The sequence below is a fragment of the Anabrus simplex genome, chromosome 11 (genome assembly GCF_040414725.1).
Source record: "Anabrus simplex isolate iqAnaSimp1 chromosome 11, ASM4041472v1, whole genome shotgun sequence".
Taxonomy (NCBI): domain Eukaryota; kingdom Metazoa; phylum Arthropoda; class Insecta; order Orthoptera; family Tettigoniidae; genus Anabrus; species Anabrus simplex.
Window position 1 is genome coordinate 79,723,274 of NC_090275.1, and position 26,121 is coordinate 79,749,394.

Here is a 26,121-nt window from a genome sequence, read left to right on the forward strand (position 1 = left end):
TAGCCCTGTGCGAAGAGCTCCATTTAAAATAATGTTCCACAAGCTCAGGCGGCTGGTAGCCGATTCCTGTCGCCTAGTGTGAAACGGCCCTTAATGCGTGGTACTGTGCGAAGTCCTAGGGCAAATATTTCACATTAACATGAATTCAAATATAAAAAGAGGAAATAAATGAGAGAAATCTTACCTGTAATATATTGATCTTCATTTCGTCCTTTCCGATGTTTACACATCTGATTGTGTGCTGCATCAGCATGTTACGATAATGCAACTTGAAGTTGTGTATCACTCCAAGATAAAGCGGCTGCAGTTTGCTAGTGCAATTCGCGGGGAAAAATTCCAGTCACATTCTTCAGATATGAAGTACTAGGAGGATGTGCTGGGCATCGATCCACGAACAATAAGATCTTATGACCTTTCCCTCCCATTTTGGCGTCCACGCTTCGAAGCCAGTCTTCAAAAACTTTTGTAGTGACCCAGGATTTCTTATTATTGATGTATTTCATGGGGAGCGTAGCAACGTTTTTAAAAAAAACGTGGCTTTGAAAATTTGCCGATTGTCAGTGGATGAAGTTTTTCACTTCCGTCACTAGTGGCACATAACAGAACTGTTATGTGTTGTTTGCTTTGTTTCCTGCCATGTCATTTTTCTCCTTTGAATGCCATTGTACATAAAGGCATTACATTGAAAAAGAGGCCTGTCTCGTGTACATTGAAAATGTCCTTAGGAGCAAATCGAGATGTCGGTTCTTTCAAACTATTTTCCTTCCAATCTAGCACAGTCTCTGCATCAACACTCTGCTTTCCCCACAGACATTATGACTGCCGATACCACGTCTAACCTTAAATTTGTGTAGCCAGCCCGACAAAGCAGTAAAATCTTCTACACCAAGTCCTACTGCTATTTCACTATTCTTTTCGCAAAGCATTGGTTCATTACAAGATATTTAAATCATTCCATATTGATGGTTTTCACTGAACAAAGGTGAACTCCGGAGTTCACAAATTAGAATGCCAATCCTGTAATTCCAGCTACATTGGTCAAACAGGCCGCAATTTTGTCGTAAGATACGCCGAACATCGCAATGCTCTCAAATAAAATAGTTTTTCAGCTATGAGTGAACATTATAAAGCATTCAGCCACGAAAACACTTCAATAGATAAAGATCTTAAGATCTTGTATAATGAGCAAAAAGGCACCTTGCTCAATGTTCTCGAGAGCATCCACATCAATTTAGATCAGTTTATGAACCTCTCTCACAATTTAAAGGAAGTCAGCGAGAAAAAGAACATTCTACTTGAAACATTAATTCCATATATTTGTCAGAACTTCCATAAGATAAACAAACCCTGCCTTCATCTCTCCAACTCACCACCACTCCCCCTCCCCACACCAGCCCAGCACCATCCCTTCCCCCTCCGCTCCTTCCATCTTTGCAAACACAGTTGAACCAACAATAGACTTGATCACTCTAACGAGACTGTTACTTTGAGAAGGCCAGGCCATGTAAGAGGACAACCACCTTCTAAACACCGTTTTAAGCTTTCTGCACACCCATTTCACACTTTTTACTTGTCAGCCCAAGTTTCCCACACAACCTCAGTTTTTTGTCCATTACAGATTGGAACTTCATTGACGGTTTCCATTAGGTCACTTACTGTTTACCATGCATCTGTCATCTCCCTAACACAGCTTCTCAATTTTATGTCGCGGTCCTTCCGACCTTTTATAATAAGGCAAACCAACCAGCCAACATTATGAAACGATAATCAAGAATGGGACCGCTAGATTGAGAAGATATTGAGAATGGTGTTGTTCTGAAGCTTTGAAGTTTCATCAGTGTTTTTCCTTGTCACAGGCTTTTCGCCTGCATGTTATGTCAGGCTTGGTTTCTCAAACTTATTCGCTCCTGCTCCCCTCATAGCCAATTTGATTTGATGGGTTTCTACAAAGATAGATTTTCTGCCTGAATTTTCGACAGTGGTTTCATCCTGTTTTGTATTGTTACAAAACCAATATTTTGTAAACTAAGAGGTCCGAAACCTCACTATGTGCACTTATTGTTCATTTCCATCTGTATCATTTGTTTTCATTTCTTTTCTTCTTAGGTTAACGTAGTTTTTAGTTTAGTTTAGTTTCTGATACACTGTTACAGATGTCAATATCATCTTCAAGGAGGCACATTTCTGTTTCATTATAAAGACTGAGCTGTTTACTGCCCTACCCCAACAAGTTTTTCAACGCTCCGGAAAGTATATTCATGTGAACTTATGACATGCAGCTTGATACTGCAATTTTAGCCAAGGACATTCTAATATTTTGTATGTTTAGACTGACACCTATAATGATATCCTCTTTTTATGGTTTGTAAGAGCAATCAGGATCCTGATTTTTCACCATACAGGTTTGAATTTGAGGCTGATGATGCCCTTAATATGGGCGAAACATGTCCCTTAACATTTTATAATAATATTTAATTTCTAAAAAGATTTCTTTGTATTGAATAGGTGGATATATAAATAAACTCTTGTAACATACTTTGTATTTACGTACATTTCAATACGGACCTAACATGAGAATTATAACATGTAATACTGTGGTAAGTTCCGTGCTAAGGATAATCTTCTCTGTCCAAGTGTCCCTATCACCTTCCCTTCCGTGATCTGTTCTATCAAGATGTATTTGTCATTTTGGAAGATATAGCCAAAATATGGTGGAAAGTCTGGATAACTAAAGAACTTGTTGAGAAAATGAACATCAGAAGAAATTTTAAGAATTCTGCCAGCAGAGGGGGACATTATTATAATAAATTGAGAAATGAAATACAGAAGCAAAGGCAGCTACAGAAGAATTTCAGGAATTTTAATGCATGGAAGTGGGAAAACTCGTTAACAATCGGAAATTTGAGACAACCTATAAATTCGTCAAGATTCTTTGATAAGAAGATTAGATGCAACGGACAGAAGACAGATGATGGAGAACCGCTGTACTAAGATCTGAGATTACCACAAAATGGAAGTTTATATACTTTAGGTAAAGCACATACCCTGTGAAATAAGTGTGAAGAGTAGGTGAAGAAGACGGGGGGGGGGAATGAAATACCCCCTTATGAATTGAATCAAGCATTGGAAAATCTGAAAAGCAGAAAGGCATATAGGATTGATGATTTACCTTTAGTGTTGATAAAAGCCACTGGAGACATTGTTTAGAAAACCCTATTTAATCTTCTGTGTGAGTCGTATAATGCCGAAATATCCTATCAGAATTTGATGTCCGTTTCTAAGAAATCATCCGCGAATAAATGTGATCAATACTGCACACTGTACCTTGTAACCCAGGCCTCTAAAATCCTCACCAACATTATCTTGAAAATGAATTGAAGGAAATGTGGAGAAGATAATGACATTTGATCATTTTGGATTTGGGAAGGACGAAGGGTCTTGAGAAGCAATCTTGGCTTTAAGAATGATTATAGATCACTGTAAGATCCTGATACGTACATTGCCTTCGTGGACATGGAGAAGGCTTTTGAAAAAGTTTAACAGGGAAACACTATTTCTTATGTTAAAGGAACTGGTTCTCAAATGCGAGACAGGAGAGCAATTTGGAAATTGTATAACAGCTATCTCATTCTCATACAATGTAGATATTGCAAAACTGACGTCAGCAGGCAAGGTATTTGGCAAGGCTGTTCACTCTCACAGATTCCTTTTAATACATACAATCAAAAAACCGTAGATGAAGTAAATGATAATTTACCACTGACTGGAGGCATCTAGATTCAAGGAGAAAGAGTCGTGATGCTTCGCTTTGCAGACAATATTGCGGTTCTGGCAGAAAAGAAAGACTATCTAAATGATACCTTAGCAGAAATGGAATCCACCTTTAATACATACAACATGATCAATAAAACAATAACCAAAGTCCTTCTCAGTAGCCGGCACTACGTACTGCCTCGCTGTACTGTAGTCAACAGTTGGAAAGTGCACAAGAGTTCACGTATCTCGGCAGCAAAATAAAAACTGATGGGAAAAATAGAAAAGAAATTGCCAGTCACATCAACCAAACCAAAATAGCATTCAACAAGAAAACAAAACTATTTACATCCAGTAACATCAGTACAAGACTCAGGAAACACCTGGTCTGGAGTGTACTGCTGTATGAAAGTGAAACTTGGACCCTTGGCTTGGCTGATAGGAGACAGGAGAGACAGATTGCTGCATTTGAAATGTGTTGCTACAGGAGGATACTGAAAATTTCATGGGTGGATAAAATTACAAATAAGGAAATGCTGGAAAGGATTTAGGAGAAACCATGCATGTGGAATAAATTAACTCATAGAAGAGACAATTAGCTAGGTCCATGGTGTAGTGGTAGCGTGCCTGCCTCTTACCTGGAGGCCCCAGGTTCGATTCCCGGCCAGGTTAGAGATTTCTATCTGTATCTGAGGGCTGGTTCGAGGTCCACTCAGCCTGTGTGATCACAATTGAGGAGCCAGCGAATAATAACAGCAGAGAGGAATCGTCATGCTGATCACATGGCATCACGTAATCTGCAGGCCTTCAGGCTGAGCAGCAGTTGCTTGGTAGGCTGTTGCACCATGGGGATTTTTAGAAGAGACAATTGGATTGGACATATCTTGACACACTGAAGTCTTTTGCACACAATAGCAGTGGGCAGTATGGAAGGAAGAAATAGCTGAGGCTGTATATCAACCAAATAATGCAGGATAAAGGTTGTCATAATTACTTGGAGCTGAAGAGATTAGCCACAGAACAGAGTCAGTCTTGGGATTGAACACCCCAGGAGTAGCCAAAATAGATTGCTTTCTTGTTTTTTAAAATGGTTAAGACTTCATGCTATTTCCTACCACTATGGGAGTGCCCCCTTTTTGGTGACATAATCTACCCCTGAGTTTTGTACAGTCTGTGATACATCCACATTTCAAAGGCATGCAGTCTGTTAATTAATGAAGCCTTTAATGTTCAACCTTTGATACCATATCGGTAACACAACCTGCCAGCTAGCTTTGAATCGGAAGTCACAAGTGCACACTAGGAATTTTAATGACAGAACCATATTTCTTGCAATGCGATTTCTGGTTTTCTTCATCCTTAGAATGAAATTAGCAATATCTGCACCCTCAGCCCCATACATGGCCACTCTTCAGTCATTCTATATGGCTGTTCTAATCTGCTAAACTTGTAGTATTCAACTTACCTGACTCTGCTCTTCTTCTGCACTGAGAAACTCGTGACTAGCACATTGATTCAATGTCAAGTCCATGATTGACCCAGGCCTAAACATTTAAGCTTATTTCTTATTTCTTTTTCATCTCTCCTAATGCTAACCTGTCCCCTCCTGAGTACTTGCAAGGCTTTAATACCAGACCATGGAAGCTTCTCTTCCTCCCCAACTAATGAAATAACAACTTCAGTTATTTTTCTTGCTCTAATCTATTGTGTGTATATTATAGATGCCCATATTCCACCTTTGACAATCTATTCATATATTCAATTCTTTCAATTGTAGGTATCTGTGTTGAGCTGGTAGGAAAACAGGTGCGGGTGTCGACAGACATGGCCATCTTCATCACAATGAACCCAGGGTATGCTGGCCGTTCCAATCTGCCAGACAACTTGAAGAAACTCTTCCGTTCACTTGCCATGACTAAACCTGACAGACAGCTGATTGCAGAAGTGATGTTGTTCTCTCAAGGATTCCGTTCGGCTGAGAAGCTGGCATGCAAAATTGTTCCTTTCTTCAAGTAAGTATTTAATATTTTCCAGTTTTTTTTTATTTGTTAAACATACATACCAGCAGAGTTTTCTCCTCCAACTGAGTGATTTGTCCAGCCAGTTAGGGTCGCGCAGCTGTAGGCTTGCATTCGGGAGATAGTGGATTCGAACCTCACTGTCAGCAGCCCGGAAGAGGGTTTTCCGAGGTTTTCCCATTTTCATACCGGGCAAATGCTCGGGCTGTACCTTAAGGCCACGCCTGCTTGCTTCTCATTTCTATCCCTTTCTTATCCCATCATCGCCATGTCAGTGTCAGTGCGACGTAAAGCAAATTGTATTTTTTTTTTTTTAAATCCTCCTTCAGTTTCTCACCGATGTATCCTTGTATGTGGTCATTGTAACACCCATAGACCACCACAACATTCACATCTCATTCTTTGTAATTCTTTTTTCTTATGTTGATTTTCCTGACCATTCTACTTAATCCTGGCAATTTTTTGTGTATATTGCTATATTATAAAGTTTTCTCGTGTTCCTATTCTTAAAACATCTTGGTTACTGGAATTCTGCTGCTTAGTTCATTCTTTTACTTATTTTTGTAGAACATAACATAACTTGAGCCACTTGGAGATGGCTCTAGTGTAGCACATCTCTACCCTCGAATACTTACTGTACTTGGAACATCCATTTGTGTTGGAAATGCTTCCCTTTATTTTCATGAGGCTATATTATTTCTTCCACTCTTAAAGAGGGTTTGTGGTGTGGGTTTCTGTAGTGGCGTCTTAGTTCGTGAACCGTGAGCAACGGCTGAGTTGCCTATTAAGTGGTCCTGACAGTTGGAATAACAGTTGCTATGTAATAAGGTGTGGGCATCTCGGACATATTCTGAGTCTTGTCCCTCCTTGCGATCAGGCGGCTAGGACTATACAATCCACCACTGCTCTCTAACCCATTGGATGAGAGATTCTCACTAGTGCTATGTTCAAGTAGGGTAGCATCCTGCTTCACAAAATTTACAAATCTCAGAATACTTCACACACATACACATGCTTCTGTGTTGCTAGTTTCGTGTAGCTTCATGGCCAGCATAGACTGCTCCATACTTTGCTGTGCGAAGCAGGTAACATAACCCTGAAAGGCACTGTTTTTATAATTTAAATTGAATACCGCGTTTTGTTTTATATTGATTGTTTCACTTTATTATCCCATAACTTTAGGCACCTAAGTTGACCTAGTTAAGGAAAGCAATTATGATTATTTTTTCAAATTTAAAAAAAATATAGTCTACTCTGTTATGAAGTTATTCAATCTCATTTGTTTCCTGTTTGACTCGTGATTTATAAAAGGCCTGGCTTAACATACTCGGAAATTATATTATACATTTTAATGGTCCCAAACGTTTTGTCTATCCTACAGTAGTTTTCTACTGTACGTGTATGGTGTCTGAATCCATTGCCAAGGAAAATAAAATACTTCTCTATTTTCTAGGCTGTGTGATGAGCAACTCTCCAATCAGTCTCACTACGACTTTGGTCTGCGAGCTCTGAAGTCTGTGCTTGTGTCTGCTGGTAATGTGAAGCGAGACCGTATCATGAAGATAAAGGAAAACATGAAAATGCGAGGAGAATCCAACATTGATGAGGCCTCTATTGCAGAGAATTTACCTGAACAGGAGGTAAAATGATGCTATTTTCACAAGACTTTGAACTAATCAATGTATGGAAATAAGAGAATCTCTTGACATCTGATGTTTTAAAACATGAATTTTAACAATAATTTCAGATCCTCATCCAATCAGTGTGCGAGACAATGGTACCCAAGTTGGTTGCTGAGGACATCCCTCTCCTATTCTCTCTGTTGTCTGATGTGTTCCCTAATGTGAGCTACACACGTGCTGAGATGGCTGGTAAGTTACATTATTTGATGTTCTTTGATAGGCCTAAATAAGTAGTGTCCTGTATATTTGTATATCCTGTTCATATGTTTTTATTTTGTTGAAAGGGTGTAGTACAAACAAGTTTTGTCATATGTTTGATGTGTAAGTGCAGTAGAGCTTGCCACTGGATGAGGAACCTATTCCCCCCTCAAGGTCAGTAAAGCACAATATTCGTTGATATTGTTGAAAACACCGTACAATGTCTAGTTTTTATGTAGCTGCAAATGGAAAGCCATGTCTAAAGCAGGGTAATGGAAAATTAATCTTTGGATGGGGTTGAAAACAACTGGCTCTGAATAGGAAGGTAATTCATAGAGGACATGATTTATATTTCATAAATAGGCCCTTGTCAGAGGTTACAAAATGATGGAGGACCTTTCAACTTGTACCATGATTAGTGAATGAAGAAGAGATCTCTATTCTTAAATACGAAGGTTCACTTCATCTGAATCAAAAGTAAGCTGCTTCAGGATGATCATGTGTAACCACTCTTGAAAAATTAACTACCATAGTATTTACTCTTGTATTAGACCCACTCGCTTATTAAACCCCCCTGGCTTTTAAGACGAAGGAAGTTAAAAAGAAAAGAGAAAAAAAAAAAAAAAAATCTCATTCCGATTCCACTTCGAAGCGGGCTCAAGCCTTACTGCAGCTCTGATGACAATGCACAAATTTGTGAATAGTTTCATCCGTACGACCCACGCAATGAAAACACTTGTCGAAGTCATGCGGTACATCTGTGTTTCGAATTTAAGAAATGTCTGCTTCTGTAGTGTAGGCCTACTGCAGCTCTGCTGGTGTCTTATAAATAGGTGAATAGTTGTGTGTCCGACCCGTGCATTGCAACCACACATCATTCATGTGTGTGTGTCTGTGTTTTGAAGTTAAGAATGTCTGCAAGCATAATGGTTAGCACAATTAGCTGCTGTTCTCGGAGCCCGAGTTCGATTTCCAGTACCGTATTGCCAGAGATTTACGAATGGCAGGAAGATTGATATGCGATAAAAAATGGTACATGCAACTCCCTTCCACTGGAGGCCTGTCTAAAAAGAGCTGCACCACCTCGGGATGAGGAAACAAGTTTATTTTAGTTAAGAAATATTCAGGTTGTTGCTATTATTATAGCAAGCGAGATCATTAACAAAGTGACCGTTTAATATCTCGTAACTCGGGCCAATATATTTTTGTTTTTTGTTACAACTAGGTTTAAAACTCGATAAAAACCATCTAATCATAACTATTGTTTCTCACCAACGTACCTCACAAATTTTTATGTCCCCATTTCACGGTTTTTGGAGACGCCAAACAAAACCTACTATGCATTAATAAAAATGGAGACAACGATCGTACAAAATAAAATATTATGATAATAAAACTCATTACTGCCACACCTGTAGATATCCATAAATGCGTTAATCTTCCTGTCGTGAAACTTCTGGCACAATACGGGCACTTCATAGCATATCTAACCTAAACACTGCAATCTTCTTTATCTCATTTACACAGTACAGTAAGTTCTCTCTTTCTGTTACTCTGTAACAGTCTGAGAAATATTCCAGCTGATAAGTACAGTATAACAATTATGGGATTACGGTACAGACCCTAGTGTTGCTGCACATCCTAATCATCTCTTTTCTGGTCTCTTTTTTTTTTTTTTTTTTTTTAAACTTTGCTCTGTGTCTGCAAAATGCAGAGTGGTTAGTTTGTCAAGACAAGATTTTTTTTTTTTAACTCTAGTCGAGTACTGCAGCTCTCGTCCTTATCATACTTTCTTCCTGCAGTGCGATTACTAATTTGCTCTGCCTCTTCAGTAACGTGGAGCTTTACTTTAGCCATGAATGACCTATAACAAGAACTCGCGCCAGCCGTCCTAAACACATGGTACAGCTTAAACTGGCACCACTTAAATGACACGATACATACGTGACATGCTTCTTGGTTGCGGGAACATAGTTGACAACAGAGTGGGCGGATGAATACAAACTTCCAGATTTCTGTATGTTAGGAACATCGTACCAACCTTGATGCAAATAATACTCACCCCAACTTTTCGCAGTCATATTTTGAAAAGAAATATACAGAGATTATTGACTTGTATGTGAAAATCATTTTAATGCTTTATCTTGGAATTTGTGTTTATCAGGTCTCAAGGAACAAATTCGCAAGGTGTGTCAAGAGGAGTACTTGGTCTGTGGTGAAGGTGAAGAGCAAGGAAGTGCCTGGATGGAGAAAGTAAGATGGCCTTTTCTCTTAAACTGTAGAACTATACAATGCTTTTAAATATTAGGATCTGATAAGTTGTATCTTAAAAATATTAAAGGTGTAACTGTTATAGGGCTGTAGGTGGGATACAAGGGAACAATTCCAAATTATTTCAAGATTCTTATACTCTTGTCTATGTAAGTAAACCAGTTGTAGGGTGTAGTTCTATTGGTGCTGAAGGGCTCCTTTCAGATTTATCAAAATAATTTCTACACTTTGCGTTAGTAGACTAAACCACAGTGTAAATATGTCCTCTAAAAGTTTTTTTTTTATTTTTTTTATTTTTTTTTTTAAATTATGGTATGATTTTGTTGTAATGGCAACCCATATATTGGGAAGTACCTAAATTTAAATTAATCATTGCATGGTTCTGTAACTACCTGTATGTTGTTACTTCATTACAATGCTTACCAAAGGAGGCAGTTGGAGAGACATGGGTGGAGAAGGTAGGTGATCTCCACATGGAGTTATTGGTTATTTGATGAATGTTATCTTTAATTTGTTGTAATGCTGAGGAGCAAGGTTACTTAATTGGAGATCCGTGAAAATGGTTTTTTTTAGATTGAAGAATTTTGGTGGACAGTAGTAAAGGCTATGATTATTTATGCTAATTAATTTACAAATTTCAGTGACTCTCAGGCGGAGGTATACAGTAGATCATAGTATTAAGAGTGAATCTTCGTCTCTTGGCCGGAAGGATAAACTGTAAAATGTATCGCTAGACATATCAGCCTAAATGATGTTAATATCATTGTTCAGTCTACAACTGGCTTCTTGGCTGAATGGTCAGAGTACTGGCCTTCAGTTTAAAGGGCCTGAGTTCAATTCCTGCCCATGTGGGCAAATTAATTGCAAGTGGTTAACTCCCTTGACACGAGTACCTTCATATACATACAACCAGTACCATTACCAGCCACCTCAGAAACGCGCAATTGTGATTACATTCCTAGACCTAGGGTTGTGTCAGGAAGGGTATCTGGATGTAAAACCAGACACAAAGTGGGCAAAAGAAGATCGTTCATTTCATACGTCATCTTCAAAATTCAGATCGATTTATATCTCTTCTCTTAACTATTATTATAATGCAGAATTAATTTTGACCAGACTGCTGGAACCTGCAAAGGGTTAAAGTAAAATTTTTATAAATATACTCTTTCTTACTGTGTGTTAAAGTACTCCATGTTTACAATAAATTTTTCATTGAATTGGATTATCTCTATTTTTCAATTTCTCATGCTCTCCCTTCCTTAATCTTGAATAAATGGGAGTTAACTGCATTGTGTATTGCAGCTTTTCACCCTTGACCAATCAGACAGCATTGGTTTTGCAGGTTATTCTCAGAACTGTACTGTCTAAATTTACATCGATTTTAATCTCTTCTGTGGTAGCATACATTATATTTTTTTCATGTTAAAAGAATCTGAAGTTTCTATTGTATATTTTAGTAAGGATGTCAGTTAAAGGCAGTTAACTATCTAACAACTTGAAGATCAGTGTTAGAGGAAGCTGTCAGAGTTGATTGATGCTTTAGAATGGAAAAGGACCAACCAGATGTACAGTTATTCATAAGACAGAATGATAGAAAGGATAGTAATATAAAGAAAAATTAAACACAGTGACAAAGCAGTGTAGGTAGAAGGATGAAGAGATAAGGGACAAATTTGAAAACACAAGGACAAGGACAAACTCTTTTATTTCCTTCATTGATCTGTTTTCTCATTTTATCTTTTGGATATGTTCCAATTTTCTTTTCTTGCTCCCTTTCTGTGCTGAATGTAAGTCGGAAGGCTAGAGCATAAGATTTTAACATTAGAGCTACATAGACAATGCTCTTAATACTTTTATATTAGTAATAATATCCTGTGACCTCCACAGGTGCAAGTCACTGTCATTCTAGTGAAGTTTCACCTATTTTATGTGAAATTCATATCATCTCACTTTTTGCATATCTCTCTTCATATCTTCATTAACTGCTGACGCCTATCTGTTTATCCACCTTATAGAGTACTGATCCACAAAGCTTTGGAGTTAAATTGTTTTGAGCCATGTTTCACGGCCTGCTTGTGGCTGCAGTGTGTTGCACAATATATTAGGTACAATGTTGTTGTTCTGGTATGTAGGTTCTCCAGCTGTATCAGATCTGTAATCTGAACCATGGTCTGATGATGGTCGGACCCAGTGGATCAGGCAAAACCACAGCCTGGAAGGTTCTGCTAAAGGCATTGGAGCGCTTTGAAGGAACCGAAGGTGTAGCCCACGTCATAGACCCAAAGGCTATATCAAAGGAAGCACTGTATGGTGTTTTGGATCCTAACACTCGAGAATGGACCGACGGTCTCTTTACCCACATCCTCAGGTAAGACTTGTGATGAGAAGTGCTTTAAGATAGTTTAGTTAAAGGTGCCACTAACTGACATAATCATCACATTGCTGTTGTTCAGTATTATGTTCCTAAAATCGGAACCACTGGTTCAGTTACTGTATAATGAAAATTTATTTAAATAGATAATTATGCTCACTTCACAAGATAATGGCCCGGTTTATTCAATCTCATTTAAAAGAACACTAACGCACTGTTTGTTTACTTGGAGTTAAATATTTAGCGGCATGTAAGATTCTTCTGTTTATCCAAACATTTCCTGGGAACTGTTAGCTAACACTATGTTAACTCTCATAAGAATCGCAATCATTGAGAATCTAGAAGGCAGTGGTAGAACCCTCCAGTTTTTGAGCGCACTCCGATGCACTTTTGTTTGAATACAGCTGTACAGTAAACCAAGGCACGTGAAGTTAACATTTATTCAAATTTTTTGTCTTCACTGTGAATTTTATATTACTGTCTAGACCAGTATGGAAAAAGCCAAGAAGAGAATTCGTGGTTCAAATTTCTCTTCTTTTGGAAATTATTTCCAAGTATGTACTTATAAAAAGTAAGCAAACTAATGGATTCGTGCTCAGAGCTAAAAGTGACGCTTGGCAGAAAATTTGTAGTGAATTCAATGTGCATATTGACGTTAGCCAACGTACGATCAGGCAAATGAAACAACTGCACAAAAATAATCTTTTCTGTTTCTAACTCTTTCTGGAAAAGGCCGATCATTTTCCAAATATTCAAGATACAGAAGTTCTGCATCTAATGCACCTGCCATGTTTTGAGCTAATGGAATTTAACTGCTCGAACCTGGACGGTTAAGTTAACTGAGAGTTTAACAGATTGTTAGTCTTGACCAATGTTGATTAAATGCTAATTTGGTTAAGTTCACTGTTAAATTATTTTAACGTGCAGTTAAATGTTAACTGAGGTTGAATGAACTGGGCCACTGTCGTTAACATTCTGAAAGAAAACATCCTTCACTGTTGCCAACATTTCAAGCCTTAAACTTTCAGCAAAAGGTACATTTTAAGCTTATTCATTTAAAGTAGTTTCCAAATTTAGGCATACACAGAGAAGAATGCACGCACACCTTACACCCCAATGGAACATTCTCGGTATTGTGTTTGAAGTTTCCGTTCAGTTTCTCTTTCTTTCAAAAATGTTACAATTGAGGAAAATATTCTTAAGTTATACATTTCTTTATCATTTATTTCTCTGAGATAATGTACTTTATGTGTAGGGCTTGGATGTTTTAGAAAAAGCCATGTTTTTTCTTTGTCTCTATCTTCTTGCCTGATTGAATTTTGTTGCAAGTCCGGTGATTATCGTCACAAGTGATTTTTATTTGTCATATAAATGCATATTTTGGCTTTTTTTTCTTGAGGTCATATTTTGAGCTATTTTCATAGAAAGGTCATATTTCTGTCATATTTCGGTAGTTTGGCGACAGCTGTAGCTGTGCAAAATCATCGTTAACTTTCCAAACAAGAAATAGTATTCACAAAACTGCTTTTCCGTGTCACATCTGTAGTTAATACAAGTAGAATACTCTGTCTCTTCTATCAGTATCAGTATTGCACAGGGATTTTTTTCCAACAGTTTGTCAGAAAGTCTGGCATATATTAAGTCGAACTTTGGAACTATATAGAGTGCAATAACTCATTTAGAAGCTGCTAGCTTAGAAATTCATGCAAGTATTTAAATTGTGAGAAGTGTTGAGATTTCTGTACAACAATCACATGGAATAGTTGGCGTCAGTGAAAAACAGAATCTTCAAAACATGCTTAATCGAAGTGATGGATTATGCTGTGTGTGGAAGATAAATAATGTTCTTCGAGTAGAAGGTACCATTACATTTCAAGATGAGTGCATACTCGACAGCAGTGATTTTATATTGTCTTGAGATGTAGAAAAGAGCTTCTCTTCTTACAAGAATGTGTTAAGTGATAATCTGAGGTGTTTCGCACCTGATGCTTTGAAGATGAATCTTGTCATACACTTCAGTACCACCCACGGAGAAGAATGAAAAAGTTATGGGAGTTTGCTCTATTTGCCCTACCGTAATGTGATATAGATGTTGATTCCCATAGGGAACGTGAAACATTTGTCCCGAATGAGTAAATTTATAATACCAATATAAATGGTCCGTTATTGGACATAATAAATTTTCCAGCTAACTCATTCCTGGTTGGCAGCGTTTCGCCCCCGTGTGCTAAGTATCGAAAGACATCTACTTAATTAATTTTGAGGTCCTCAATTTAAACTTTAACGCATTTGAGTAATGTTAATGTAATCTGGGCTTAAACATCTAAAAGTATTTAAAAAATAGATTGATTTCTAATTTTCTCATATTTCAAACCACCAATGAAGGGTGCAAACATGTTTTGACTTTTATAATGTTGTGTGATATGATAATCTTAGCGAACTTTGTGCTTTAATCATCATCAATGTTCCACTCCAGTCGCCTGGGTGTGGTTAGAATTTATAGGTATGTATTCACAAATGTTTGATAAGTGAATTGAGGACAGTAGACTGTGAATAACTGCTAAACATGTATATTCAGAAAATCAATATGAAAGTGAGAATAAAGAATTATTAACAAATGTGTATCAAAGGAATTGCTGTTTCGATTTATAACTTATTTTAAAATGGCCATATTTAGATTAATCATTTTAGGGTCATTTTTCATTTGTCATTTTTGCATCATATTTCATCACTTTTGAGTTTATATTTGCTTGCTTATTTGGGCTATTTGTAGGTCTTAATCATCCGAGCCCTACTTATGTGTATAAAAATGAAAGTTGTGGGAAATGGCCATTGTAAAAGGTCAGCAAAATTGAAACAACAATTTTGCTATATTTGATTTTGCAGGATAATTAAATTATTAAAAAATAAAATCAGGCTTAGTGTGAATCCATGGTATACAATGAATTGTGTTATTTTTCACCCAAACTGAACTTAGTGCCACCTTAAGATGAAATCAGTATGCCATTATTGTGTGTTCATACAACTTCCAAAAATATTGCAGTTGATCGTATGTAAGAGTGAAGTCTGTTCATTGCATAATTGTTTTGGTAATTGATTGTAGGAAGATCATTGACAATGTGCGTGGCGAGATCAACAAACGCCAGTGGATAATCTTTGATGGTGATGTAGATCCAGAATGGGTTGAAAACCTTAACTCAGTGCTGGATGACAACAAGCTGTTGACACTGCCAAATGGCGAGCGCTTGTCCTTGCCACCAAATGTACGAGTCATGTTTGAGGTAAGTTACCGGGGTAAATTAGGAAATCAAAAGCCATATTAGCAGCACTAGTAAAAGCTTGCTTGCTTTGTACTTAAGAAACTCTTCCAGAAAGTATAAACTTGAAATTGTATTCTTGAACATTTTTAAACCCCATTTTGTTGCATTAGGTCCAAGACTTGAAGTATGCCACCCTGGCTACTGTGTCCCGATGTGGAATGGTGTGGTTCTCAGAGGATGTGCTATCCACAGAGATGATCTTCGAGAACTACATGTCACGCCTGCGCAACATTCCTCTGGAAGAAGGTGATGAGGACGCTGGGTTTGGCAAGAAGCCCGAATCGAAGGAAGATGTTTTGTCACCAGCATTGCAGGTAATGTATTTACAAGAAGTATGAGGTCGGAAATACTTGCATGTAGTTTTAGCATGACGAATATAAGAACAAGTGTGAGGACTCCTCAAGTTCAAGCACGCCCCACCAGGCAAGCTCCACAGTACTGATCAGCTGGTCTTAGGAATGATGCCAGAGGAAACTTATTACTCCGTAACTGAAGTCTTTTAAAAAACACTGAGAGATTACAATTAAAATACCAGGGCAAGGTACAATGAAAAAAATTATACAGGAAGTAAGAGCTACAGCCTTCATCACACGTTGTGGAAAGCACAGGTTACTGGTGTGTACATATGCAGAAAAATAGCACCTAACTCCCAGCATATGAAAACAAACACCCATGAAATATTCACTTACAAACTCAATTTGTCGGTTACTGGACTTTCAAAAGCTTGCGTTAATATTTGGCGGATATTCGAGATTGAAAATCTCGCCAGATTTCCTTCATTCTGAAGTAAAATATGCACTTCAGATGTTAAACAAGTCTGGGAATTATATCCATAACATGTTGAAGACAGCCAGCTCCTAAAGAATCAACTGAAATTTTTTCTATGAAATCCTTTTGGTTATTTTATTCTCAAAAATAAACTCCCTGAAATGAATTTATTTTTAATTAATTAAATAATTAATCTCTATAATTAAATGTCTGTGTATTTCTAACCTGGAAAAACTGAAGAACTTACTGATATGATGAAGAGGAAAAATCTATCCATATTGGGAATGAGTGGAACAAAATGGAGAGAGGCAGGTAACAAAATTCGGAGATGGCTACAGATTAGTATGGAATGGAGGTGAGGAAGAGGCCAGAAATGGTGTAGCTTTCCTGATAACAAAAGACATGATGGACGCCATTACTGAAGTATCCTATAAGAATGATAGGATCATTAAATTATCTGTGGGGCTGGAGTCCATAAATTACACGGTAATGCAGGTATATGCACCACAGGTTGCATGTAGTGCTCAAGAGAAGGAACAATTCTGTCAAGATCTAGAAGATGTAATTGATGATAAAAATGTCATCATTGGGGACTTATATGCACAAGTTGGGACAGACAGATTTGGTTATGAGGAAATCATTGGACCACATGGGTTTGGATGCAGAAAGCAAACAATTGTTTGATTTGTGCAGAAGAAATGGATTTATCATCAAAAATACCTTCTTCCAAAAACAAGACAGCTGCAAGATAACAAGATATAGCTGGGATGAAAAACATAAGTCTCTTATCGACTGTATCATCACTAACAAAGGAGGAGGGAAATATGTAACTGATGTCAAAGTTATCCCCAGCGAGAGTATGGACAGTGATCGTGGATTGATTGCAGACCTAAATCATGTGGCTAACACAACCACGAAGAAAAGTAAAAGAAAACATAAAGTGAAGGCTTGGAAATTAGAAGAAGCCAAGCTGAAGGAAGAATATAAAATAAGGATACAGAGACATTTACCAAAAGGAAAAATGAATACACTAGAAGAAGAATGGAAAAATTTTAAAGTACTTTGGTGGGCGAAGCTAAAGACCTATGGGGAGTAACAGGATCGACCATGAAAGAAAGAAACACCTTGGTGGAATGACAGGGTCAGATTGGCTATAAAAGAGACAAATTGGGCAAAAAAGATGCTAGACAAAGAAAAGCAAAGAGATGCACAAGATCCAGGTGGCCAAGAAATGACTAAACTACAGGGACTCTACAGGGAAAAAAACTTACAGCTAAGAGGATAGTAAGAGAAGAGAAAGAGAGAAAATAGGATGAGTTTGTGGAAAAGTTGGAAAAGGATAGCAGAGGAAATAAGAAACTTCTTTACAGAGTAATTAAAAACAAGCGAAATAACCTAGAAGACGTCAAGGTAATAGAGGAGGACAGTGGTTCATTAGTACGAGAGGAAGATGGAATCAGGAGAAAATTCAAGACCTTCTTTGACAAGGTCCTGAATGGAAAGGCAGTAAAAATATGGAGCCACCATTCACATGGCTGGAGATAGAGAAGAGCCTTAAAAGTATGAAGAAAGGGAAAGCTGCAGGAATAGATGAGTTAAATGTGGACATGTTGAGAGCAGGAGGAACCCCAGCAATCCAATGGCTATATAGACTCCTAAATGTAGTATAGCAGCAAAATACCCTCCCATAAGACTGGAAGAAAGGTATAATTGTACCTATATTCAAGAAAGGCAGCAGACGGAAATGTACTAACTATCATGGCGTCACTACTCTCTCATGGACTAAAAATTATGGGAAAAAATTATAGTGGTAGATTACGAGAAATTATAGAACCACTTGTAGAAGAGGAACAATATGGCTTTAGGCCGGGAAGATCAACAACAGATCTTATATTTGCTGTCAGGATGCTAATGGAAAAACAGTGGAAAAAAGAGAAGGCTTTTGTATATACTGTTCTTTGACATCATACCAAGGGAGCTTATTTGGGAGTGCCTGAGAAAGCTCAAAGTTCAAGACAGTCTAATTTCAAAAAGTTACGGTGCTTTACGAGAAAACTAGAAGCTGTGCACAAGTCGATTCTGGACTATCAGACTGGTTTGAGACAAAAATGGGAGTACAACAAGGTAGTGCTTTGTCGCCCCTATTATTTTTCATTGTAATGGATACCATATTAAAGGCGCTAAAGGGGCATCAAGACTTAAAAGCATTTGCATTTGCAGATGTAGTAATTTGGGGTAACTAAAAAAGATGTGGAAGAGAGACTGCGCGGGTGGAGTCAGAAGTTTGAGAGATATGGATTAAAAATCAACAAGGCTAAAATGGTGGTGTTGAAGGTACAGAAGGGTGACAATCAGTTAGAAATCATTCTAAATGGCACCCAGCTGGACAGTGTCACAGAATTTAAGTACTTGGGTAGTGTAATGTCTAAGGGTAACTTAGCTAAATATGAAGTAAACAGTCGAATCAGGAAAGCAATGCATTTTTACCTCCAAGTAAGACGGCTACTATGGGATAAACAAGTACCATTCAAAACCAAGATGACACTGTATAAATCATACTACACCCATATCCTCACACACAGCCTAAAAATGGCTACATTAACAAGAAAGGACAACTCAAAACTCCAAGCACCAGAAATGAAGTTCCTACGCACAATGATCCAGAGGACCAGGAGGGATAAAATCAGAAATGAAAAAGTCAGAAAAGTTGTAGGACTAGAAGACTCCTTACTCCAGAAGGTCCAAAAGGCAAGACTGAAGTGGTTTGGTCATGTGAAAAGAATGTGCCAATAGGTCTGCAAGAAAGGAGTAAAAGAGAAATAAGGGGAAAGAGACTAGTGGGCAGACCTAGAGAAAAATGGACAGAGTGAAGAAGGATGTAGAGGAGGGAGGTCAGGATTGGGAGCGGATTGTGAATGAAGAATGGTTCATACGCCAAACAGAATGGAAGGGGCTCGTATACCACACTTGGGAAACTGGAGTTGGTCAATTATGATGATGATGATGTATTTCTAACCTGCTTCTCCAGCAAATAAATTCTTGATTTTGCTGAGTGACTGGATCTAGCTCAAATAAAATTTTGATTAGCATTTCTTACAAGTCATTATTCTCATCACATGTTGCAGAAAGCACAGGTTACTGGAGTGTACATATATAGATAAATAGCACACAACTCCCAGCATATTAAAACAAACACCCACTTACTCAGTTTGTCTGTTACTGGACTTTCGAAAGCTTGCGTTATTCCTCAGACTAATGTTTGTTTTAGGATTGAATAAGGCTGATGATGCCCAGTAAGAGAGGGGCAAAACTGCACCTTTTAATTTGGTAGTTTCTATGCTCATTAACCACGCAACAGTGGATTGTATTGATTAAGTGGCATAATAAAATACTCCTTGTATAAACTTAGGTGCCTTTTGAGTGATTATCTTTTGTCATGTCCGACTCGTTGGCTGAATGGTCAGCGTCCTGGCCGTCGGTTCAGAGGGTCCTGGGTTCGATTCCCGGCCGGGTCGGGGATTTTAACAATCATTGGTTAATTCCAGTGGCCCGGGGGCTGGGTGTTTGTGCTGTCCCCAACATCCCTGCATCTCACACACCACACATAACACTCCTCCACCACAATAACACGCAGTTACCTACACATGGCAGATGCCGCCCACCCTCACCGGAGGGTCTGCCTTACAAGGGCTGCACTCGGCTAGAAATAGCCACACGAAATTAAATTATCTTTTGTCATCAGAAAGTACACTAGAATGACCCAAATTTTGAGCAATATTAGACTGACCTTTTAATTCCCTATTCACCGCTGCACTCCCATCCTTAATCTTTCTTCTTTTCCTGATGATGTCTAGGTTCTTTTTTCCCGTTGGGGGTTTCATGGGACTTAATCTCACTTGAAAGGTATTTTGGCAAATTAGGGAAAATGTAACTGCTCCTAGTTGTGATTTCCATCTTACACAAGAGATATCCATTTTTTCACCATTCAAAATAAAATTATGTGATTTTACCAAATCATCAGGGAAATTGACAGGAGAAATTCTGCTAATACGCGTTAACTTGGTATCCTTCTGTGCAATAGCTCTGTCCCATTTTCAAATTGATTTCTATCCTTCGGTGATGAAAAAAATTGCATATCATCAACTACTCTACCATAGTCTGACTTACGCCAGGCACAAAACGATACGGCATGCTGAACTATTAAATTAATCAAGCCGCATAAAATACATGCTTGAAGTACACAACACACACTGAACTGAATTTAAGAACAGAAAGCAAAGAAAATTCAACTTATTCACTGAGATATCTTGCGCAGTAACGTCTCCTGCACTTTTCTATACCCTGCTTGCCGGAACTACTGGAGCACGTGTTGGATATAATCGCTTGCAGTGCTTGCAGTGGCGGGACCACAAACTACCATGCTATAATGGCAGAGTCCTCACATTTGGTCTTATATTCATCATGGTTTTAGTTTTTCTGCTCAATTTCCAGTTGCAGTACTTCCAGAAGTGTCTATAGTTTTGTCAATCCAACCATATCATGTATCTTACATTTTTCACTTCTCTGTATCTGGGTTTGCAGAGAATTTTGGTGCATTGGCCAACTTTTTTTATTCCATACTTCTAGCTCTTGCGTATTTCTTTATTCGTTGATCTTGAGGCAATTTCCTACACGTTTTAATATCTGAACCCCTAGATTCTCTTTTTATAACCTTTTCCAGTTGCACTTTTAATTTTTTATTTCTACTCCATCTTAATTAAGTAGGAAGTTGGACCAGCACAGAAGGGAGTTGAAGCATTTGGAGATCCGTAGTTTGAATCCTGTAGTATTGACATTGGTGATCCTGAATGCGATTCTCTTACAATCTTTTCCCCGCTCATTTCCTATGGAAGTATTGGTTTAGTATCTTATTTATAGTTAAGAGGCTTGTTCCCCATCCTTGCCTGTAATTAAAATAACATTCACTATACTCCGTACGGCTCTACTTCTAAATTGACGTTTCAGCAGATTTTGGCTCTGCCTGGTGGTTATGCGCTGAAGCATAGACATCCAACCAATCCCAAGCTGCCATTCATATCGATTTATATCGGCAGAGCACGATCTCGAAACCTAGTTGCCAATTCTAATATTAACATTCGCCACGTGGTTAACCTATCTCGCTCAGCGCGTATGGTATTCAGTACGGTTCGCAATCTTTTGCATTTTCCTTCAATATTTAGTGTGTTTTTCATATTGTTGGAGGGTTCCAGTGACTCTGAGATCAGTAGAGTGTTTCCTTTGTATGCCATAACCTCCTTTCTGTGCCAGCCATTAGCCGTTAGTGATGTGTTATTTCCTCATTCTCTTTTATTGTTAATAATATATTCTCTTTTAGTGCCAGATATTGTTAGAGAGTGTAGTTTTTGTGAATTTGTTTTAAATCCGTATTCATTCGTTTTTCTGAGTACTGTATTACAATTTAAAAGGGCTGTTTACCGCGGTCATATTGCATCAGCTGTTCTCGCGGGCGTAGCGCGCTGGCAACAGAGGGAAGGCGATGCTCATTTGTTTTGCGAAACTTCAATTTAGAAGTAAGGCCGTGCGGAGTATAATAACACTATAGAACTCAAATCTTTGACAAATAAATAAAAATAAATATAGAAAGGTAGGAACATTGAAAGGAACACAAAATAGCAGAAACACAATGATAGATCAGTGTGGAAAGAGTGAGAATTTGGAAAGAAATAACAAAAGGCAGAGGACAATCTCCACATCTTTGTGCATTGCCATCTTAGAGTAGATTTGTTCTCTCCTAATCAATTCCAGTTCTTCTCCATCTGTCTGTTTTCAGCCTCTGACAAACTCATTGTTTCTATGGCACAGTAGACGTCAAGTTATTTTGAATACTTAATAAACAGTGCTCTTAATCACATTCTTGCTAGCCCTTGAAAGATCATAATTCTCTTTGTTGTTATGATATTCTTCTTTGAATTAAATTTCTTATAATTCCCTCAATCCTGAGAATCGTGATCTTTGAGGATATTTCTTGGTATCGGTTTCCATCCTTCGCAGTCTTCTGCCAAACGGGTTGCTTCTATTAGAGATGTCTTGGTGGCACATTTTATGCATTCAGTCCAGTATGTAGAAACTAATCTATGCTCTCTCTTCCCAGGCACATTACTTAAAATTATGGGCTTTTCAAGGAGCACTTCTGTGTGCCGCATGATGTGCCTAAAGAACTGTAGAATTCTTTGCTAGTACACTGATGATAACCTGATATTGATGCTCAGTCCTTTCCATTGGTATGAAGTGCTGGCAAAGGAATGCAAAGCATTCTTCTCTAGCACCACATCTCTAATTTATACTTCTCATGTCTGCAGCTTGCAAGGTCCACGTTTCAGTCCTGTAGAGGAAGACAGAAAATAAACAGAGTTTGAACTAGTCTCGTCTTTAGCTTGATTAAAATGGAATGGGACTTTCAAATATGAGATAGTTGAGTTATGATGTTCTTGGCCATGACATTCCTCTTCTTGATCTGTCACAACTGTTGTTGCTAGTTATAATAGCACCAAGATAAAACATTTCTGAAACTGTTTTCACTTCCGTGGAGGCATTGATTTCAGTTTGCTGGGCCTATCAGCTACCATAATTTTAGTCTTTTGCAAACCCAAATTGACACAGTCCAGAAGCTCTGTCATTTCTCCTTCATCAACTGCAGTGAGTATGGTGTCATCAAATCAGAGATTCATCACTTCTATATTTTCCTGCCACCAATGGGAAATCCAATAATCCATCCATTCAGTGCAGTTCTCATGGTGTACGTGTGCGCACGCGCCTCTTCTGAGGCATACTGGGCAAATGGGTGAGGTAGTTTCCCCGTTGCTTTCCTCACTAAGAAAGAGATTGCTATTACAGATCAGTCTGACAAGCCCACTGAAATGCATGCACCAGCTGACGCTGTGAACACCATTTTCACACCGTTCATAGCAGGGACTGGCTGCATATGGAATGGCGTTACTAGCATCACTCATACCTCAGTTACTTTCGTTTTCAAAGCCAAGGATAAGACTGAGACAGATCATTGAAAGTAAAAAAATTGCTGTGGCCAATAGCAGAAGATGTAGTGCACTGTAAACACTAGGTCTTGCCAGCCAAGGCATTGTCATAATGTATTCACCATAAATATTAAAGAACAGTAGCAAAACAGAAAATGGCTGTATTTGGCATATTTAAAAGTCGCATTTCAGTTATTTTATTTAAGTAAGAATACTTGTAAGGATGGGTCCCTGTTAAAACATAAAGGAAAGATCTCTCTTCTCTGCTATTTCAGGTATTGCTTTACATCAGTTTTATATACATTTATTGTTACCAAAATATGGGTACTCACAGTCTATCCGCTACTGATTTAAAAAAAATAAGTCGCACCCTCATGGTTTTATTGTTATGATCACGATGCCAAGTTGCATAAAACCACAAGTTTCTTACTTTTCCTTTCCTTAATCTATTTCACTGTTAAGTCTGTATTATCTCTGGATGGTCTTTCTTCTTCTGATCTGTTATGTTTCATTTCTAGGTCCAGCGAGAAGTTGCTGGTATCTTGCAATCTTACTTCTCCCCTGATGGTCTGGTCGTCCGCTGCCTGGAGTTTGCTATGAAGCAGGAACACATCATGGACTTCACTCGTCTACGTGCCCTCAGCTCACTTTTCTCAATGCTTAATCAGGGAGTCAGGTTAGTATACAAAAAATATATACAGTGAAACCTCATTAGTGCATTCCTCATTAACACGTCATAAATTCGAAGTCCTGATTCTCATCGTATTATGTCTATTTAAAAATATCTTGCTTATCACGTCAGGAATTTTCGCTATTACCCTCCGTACAATCACATTTTTTTCTAGACCTGAAAAATGTTACTGTACTTTTCATCCCTTCTGAAAGAAATGTGATTTCCAACTCTAGTAAGAGCCATCGCCATAGTTGCATGATTACGGGGAAAAGCCTTCCTGAAGTTCAAAGGATAAGTTGCACTTTCGGGGGGCAAGCCGTTAACCTCATGAATGTTCAGATTTGCTTGCTGGTTAGCAGCGAGATTGCTGAATAGCAGAGTGAGCCTGTTTGTGCTTGTATTTTGCATTCCATTCAGAAGGTAGAAATGTATTTTGTGTTGTGTGGTACAGTGAAGTGTGGCTAATATTTTTCGCGTGATACTGTAACCTGTACCTGTATTAGGAACATAATTGTGTGAAATTGACTAGCGTGGTGCATATTTGTCTTGTGATAACCTAGTTATGGATACGGAAAATACAGAAAATGAGAAATTCCTTAATAACTTAATGAAGACAAAATTAAAATCTGTCAGAAAGTGGGCTGGCATAAGCGTGCAGAGGTCACGAATGTTGAAACTCGCACCTTTGAGTTTCGACTTGATCACTCAAGTTGCTCGAAGTTTTGTTTGATTCAAAATGGTGGCCAAAGTAATTCCTCGCAGCTGCACATGGCTGAGTGTAACCTCCAATTCATTGTCTGAGAGTGTGACCAGAAAATAATGTCTAATAACCCACTGCTCTGAAATAAAAGGCTTCTGTTAACATTTGTTTTAGAAAGAGTGTGATCCACAATAATACTTTGTTATTTTTGTTGGCCCCTATGCATATGTTTACATATTTGTTCGGTGTACCGGTACTTGTTATTTTATAATCCCCAGCAGAAGAGGTTTTCATATTTGTTGCCTCATGTTTTTCACTCCTTTTAATACTTTCCTCTCATCTTTAGAAATGGTAGATATAGTTTTCACTATACCCGCAGATGTATGACGTAAAATGCTCTCATGTTAGAGGAAAAATTTTTATCTAGTGTTTCCATATCCCTGTTGGATAGTTTTTATTTGTGCATTCGTTAGTACGTTTTCTCACTTAACAAGTTCTTCTTCCTTGTCCCCTGCAGAAACATCTTAACATGGTTTCACTGTATACGTTTGGATATTTTTTAAAATCAAGTTCTGTATTCCACCTTGTTCAGATGTAAATTAAATGCGCATGGCGACAACTTTACAAAAAAAAAATGTAAAATACGTACTCGGATTGTTTGAAGAGCCGACTGGTTATACATGTCACAAATGAAATAGGTTCTTATATTTAATACTGCCCTGTAAGTAAAATTTCAAAAGGGATGCTTCGCCATTATGTTGAATTTTGATTTTGTGTTATCTCCTCCTCATTAAATTAAGGCCACGACCACTTCCTTCCCACTCCTAGTCCTTTCCTATACCGTTGCCATCATAAGACCTATCTGTCTCGATGCGACATAAAGCAAATTGAAATTAAGTTATTTTTCTCTCGTATACTCTGGGCCATCTTAATACATTGGGAGTCGTCTTCCAAGAAACTGTTGACAACATTTTCTGTAGGCCTACAACGGATAATCTCACTAATAATGAACATAAACCATGTACCCCACCTTGTTAAAATAGGTACTGGTGATGGGCAGATTTGTGCACTTCCTCTAACAGCAGCAACTCTAGTACTTGATTTTGAAAATACTTTCTTTACCAAACAGATTAAATCATTCACTTTCGGGAACTGATTTGTAATTACCGTATATCTCCAAATCCACGACGGCTTTTTTGCCTCTCAGAATCTCGTGTGAACAATCAAGGGTCGTCTTGCATTCACGACCTAACAGTAACGAACACCACTGGCAGCCACCACGGTAACCACGCTGCTTCTCTTCAACCCCCACCCTCACGTGCAAAAATTGATG

At 38.1% G+C, this 26,121-nt stretch overlaps 1 protein-coding gene across 2 annotated transcripts in view; it reads left to right on the plus strand.

The window, feature by feature from the left end:
• The window catches only part of Dhc64C (dynein heavy chain, cytoplasmic), a 353,617-nt gene that overhangs the window by 161,618 nt on the left and 165,878 nt on the right, over positions 1-26,121 (plus strand). For both annotated transcript variants that reach the window (XM_067155359.2, XM_067155358.2), the window contains exons 32-39: positions 5,531-5,765; positions 7,225-7,411; positions 7,519-7,642; positions 9,816-9,904; positions 12,055-12,290; positions 15,397-15,574; positions 15,724-15,927; positions 23,934-24,091. In XM_067155359.2, coding sequence (XP_067011460.2) covers positions 5,531-5,765; positions 7,225-7,411; positions 7,519-7,642; positions 9,816-9,904; positions 12,055-12,290; positions 15,397-15,574; positions 15,724-15,927; positions 23,934-24,091 — 1,411 coding nt within the window. The remainder of the gene's footprint in view (positions 1-5,530; positions 5,766-7,224; positions 7,412-7,518; positions 7,643-9,815; positions 9,905-12,054; positions 12,291-15,396; positions 15,575-15,723; positions 15,928-23,933; positions 24,092-26,121) is intronic.